The 3,248-nt window shown below is 41.6% G+C and overlaps 1 protein-coding gene across 1 annotated transcript; it reads left to right on the forward strand.

Annotated features, from left to right (window-relative positions):
• Positions 1-839: 839 nt before the first annotated feature.
• LOC106513992 (E3 ubiquitin-protein ligase TRIM21-like) lies at positions 840-2,978 on the forward strand. Its single transcript, XM_014003064.1, has 2 exons — positions 840-899; positions 1,014-2,978. The coding sequence occupies exon 2, from the start codon at positions 1,016-1,018 to the stop codon at positions 2,642-2,644; it is 1,629 nt and encodes a 542-aa protein (XP_013858518.1). The 5' UTR covers positions 840-899; positions 1,014-1,015; the 3' UTR covers positions 2,645-2,978.
• The last annotated feature ends 270 nt before the right edge of the window (positions 2,979-3,248 follow it).

Consider the following 3,248-nt stretch of genomic DNA (forward strand, 5'->3'; position numbering starts at 1 on the left):
GAATACGACCTAAGATTAAATTTCTACTGAAGTGAAAAAAAATAAATAAAATAACATCGCCAATGTTAACGCCATACGAGATACTCAGCTTCACACAAAAACTACAGTAAACATAWACTTGTAATTTAATGTATATAACAAACATAACAGCCACATATGAGAATACCAACTAAATTTACTGCAAATGAATATGTCACTGAAATTCACATCCATGTCTCTATTTTTAAACTGAGCTTCCAAAAAAAAAAAAACGTTCACATCTGAATTCCTTCAAATCTGACTGCGAGCACAGGAAGGATTCAAAACTCTGTTTCACACAGGAAGCTGTTAACATATTGAAAAATTCATGGAAACATGAACGCTTTCATCTTTCAAAAAGCCCTCATAGATGCAGGAAACATTGTTTCCTGTGAGACCAAACCCAGGATGACAGGTTTTACATTTATTTGTTGTTTCCCCCCCCCCCCCCACAGATGCTCAAACTTTACATCATAAAAAACACATGTACATACTGAATGCATATTTACACGGCTGTTGTGCATTTGGCACCGTTTATTGTTGTTTTACTCTATTTTCATCTGTGCCTAATGCTTAACATGAAAGCAGTTTCTGACTGAAAAGCAGCAACAGTCAAATGTAACGTGAATGATGTGCAGCAAAAACAAAYCGCTGCAACTGCTGGCCTTTGAAATACAGATTTGAGACACTTTTACTGTTTTTTTAATCAAYATAAAAGGAATCTGAAAGAAATATTCTCAAGCTGTTTGATTGCGCATGGAAAGGGTTAATTTTTTCCACAGGAAGTGTAATCACAAGCGAAAGTGAAAGCAAAGGACGGGCTGACTGAAGTTTTAGTCTGCTATACATTTTGAAGTTTCTGTGAAGCTTTCATAAAGCAGGTAATATTTCTTTTTTTTAACTTTACCCTCAGGTTTTTATTTGTTTAATGTGTTGAAACAGATATATTGTTCCTCTAATGCTGTTTTTTGATGTTTATTCTTATGTTTTTTTAGAAATGGCTTCGACCAAAAGTCTAATAGCTGAAGAAAACTTCTGCTGTGCCATCTGTCTGGATGTGTTCACTAAACCTGTGTCAATTCCCTGTGGGCACACCTTTTGTCTTGACTGTATTACACGACACTGGACAGATTTTAGAACTTTATTTCCATGCCCACTGTGCAAAGAGGAGTTTACCACCAKACCGATGCTTCGAGTTAACATTTTCATTGCCGAGATGGCGGAAAAATTCAAAACCAYGGTTAGAAATCAGTYCTCGAGTGCCGCAGAACACGCTGGGAGCGGAGACGTGCTCTGCAATCTATGCACAGAGCCAAAGTCCACGGCCATGAAATCCTGTTTAGTGTGCTTCTTACACTACTGCCAAACCCATCTGGAGCCTCATCTGAAAAATCCAGCCCTAAAAAAACACAAACTAATTCACCCGGTCGATAACCTGGAGAACAGGTTGTGCAAGACGCACGGTGAACCTTTGGAGCTGTTTTGCAGAGCGGATCACATGTTTCTGTGTGAGCTCTGCCGAAATGAAGAGCATCAAAAGCACGAGACGGTGACTCTGGAAGAKGAGGCTGAAACAAGACAAGAACAGCTGGGAATAGAGAGAAAAGGCACGGATCAGATGATCCAGGCCCGTCAGCAGAAAATATGTGCRATTCAACGCTCGTTGGATGCGAGCAGAAATAATGCAGAGGAGGYAGTGTTGTGTAGCAGAGACACGATGGCTGCTCTGGTGGATTACATGAAGAGAAGCCAACAAGAGCTAACTGAGGTCATCGACACAAAACTGAAAACAAGAGAAAAAGAAGCCAAAGACTTCATTCAAGAACTGAATGCAGAAATTGAGAAAATACAGCTGAAAAAGCAGCAGCTTAATAGCATTTCATTGACAAGCGACCCCTTGAAATTTCTCGAGAGCGTTCTTTCTCTTCCGATAGTTTGCCCTCAGGTGAAGGACTGGTCTGATGTGGGGTTTAACGCAGACCAGTTTGCAATCCARGAGAGCTTGGCCAAGCTGGAGACATCAGTCACAGCTAAGGTAAACAAAGTGTGCGATCCTTCCTTCAAAGACAAGCAGAAACACGCAGTGAACGTGACATTCGATCCCGACACGGCGCACTCTGAGCTCATTGTTTCCGACGGGGGGAAGCGAGTCGCGTGCGGAAACCGAAACAGGGTCCCGCACAAACCACAGAGGTTTGATCACGTCCTCAACGTTTTGGCACTGGAAGGTTTCTCCTCTGGAAAGTTTTACTACGAGGTTCTGGTAAAAGACAAGACACAGTGGGATTTAGGRGTGGCTTACGAGGTCATCAACAGGAAGGGGGACATAAGACTGAGCCCAAAGAACGGATACTGGACAATCTGGCTGAGAAAAGGAGGCGAGTTAACAGCCAACGCAGGTCCTCCAGTCAAACTGCATGTGAGGACCATACCTGAAAAGGTCGGGGTGTTTGTAGATTACGAGGAGGGCCAGGTATCCTTTTATGATGTGGATATGAGGGCTAACATCTACTCCTTTTTTGGATGCAACTTCACCGGGAAGCTTTTTCCATTCTTCAGCCCCTGCAGCAGTGAGGAAGGTAAAAACGTGGCTCCTTTGATCATCACCCCTGTGACGTACAACTGAGGGGGCTTCAAGTTTTATGGGGTGGGGATCTTCGCCATCAAAAAACACGTCCTTCTTCACTCAGCCACCATCGCTTGACCATTTGTCTTCATTATTCTGCAGTCGAACTCAAAATGTTCGTTAGTCCTCGTGCAAGTACATTTTGATTCACAGTTCACACACCTCTGCAGGTTAGGGGTACTACTGAGAAAAAGGTTGACACACAAAGAAGCTTTTTTCTTGCTGCTATATTGTCAGAATGTTAAGCATTGTGAGTCATTTAGCTTGTAAAAAGCACTGTTCTGTTAACACTTGACAGAAACCTGATAGCAGTTATAAATAACTGCTACTGTCATCCAGCAGTCCACAGGTCACGATTCAGAGCTCTGAGCAAGAAAATAAAAAAAACGAATTGATCTTTTTTTATGGCTTCAGTGTTTGATAATAATCACGCTAAATGCTTTGTTATAAGACTGAAGCCTGACTGATTCCCTTTTCTTTTAACAAACTTGCATGATGTCGACCCATAAAACTAAATAATAAAACTTAGGGTGTTTTTGTCCTGTTTTGTCATTTGTTGTACTCTAATTTTGTGGTTTTAAGTCCAAAATGTTGCCAGCTGACA

Source organism: Austrofundulus limnaeus, unplaced genomic scaffold (assembly GCF_001266775.1).
Source record: "Austrofundulus limnaeus strain Quisiro unplaced genomic scaffold, Austrofundulus_limnaeus-1.0 Scaffold1, whole genome shotgun sequence".
NCBI lineage: Eukaryota > Metazoa > Chordata > Actinopteri > Cyprinodontiformes > Rivulidae > Austrofundulus > Austrofundulus limnaeus.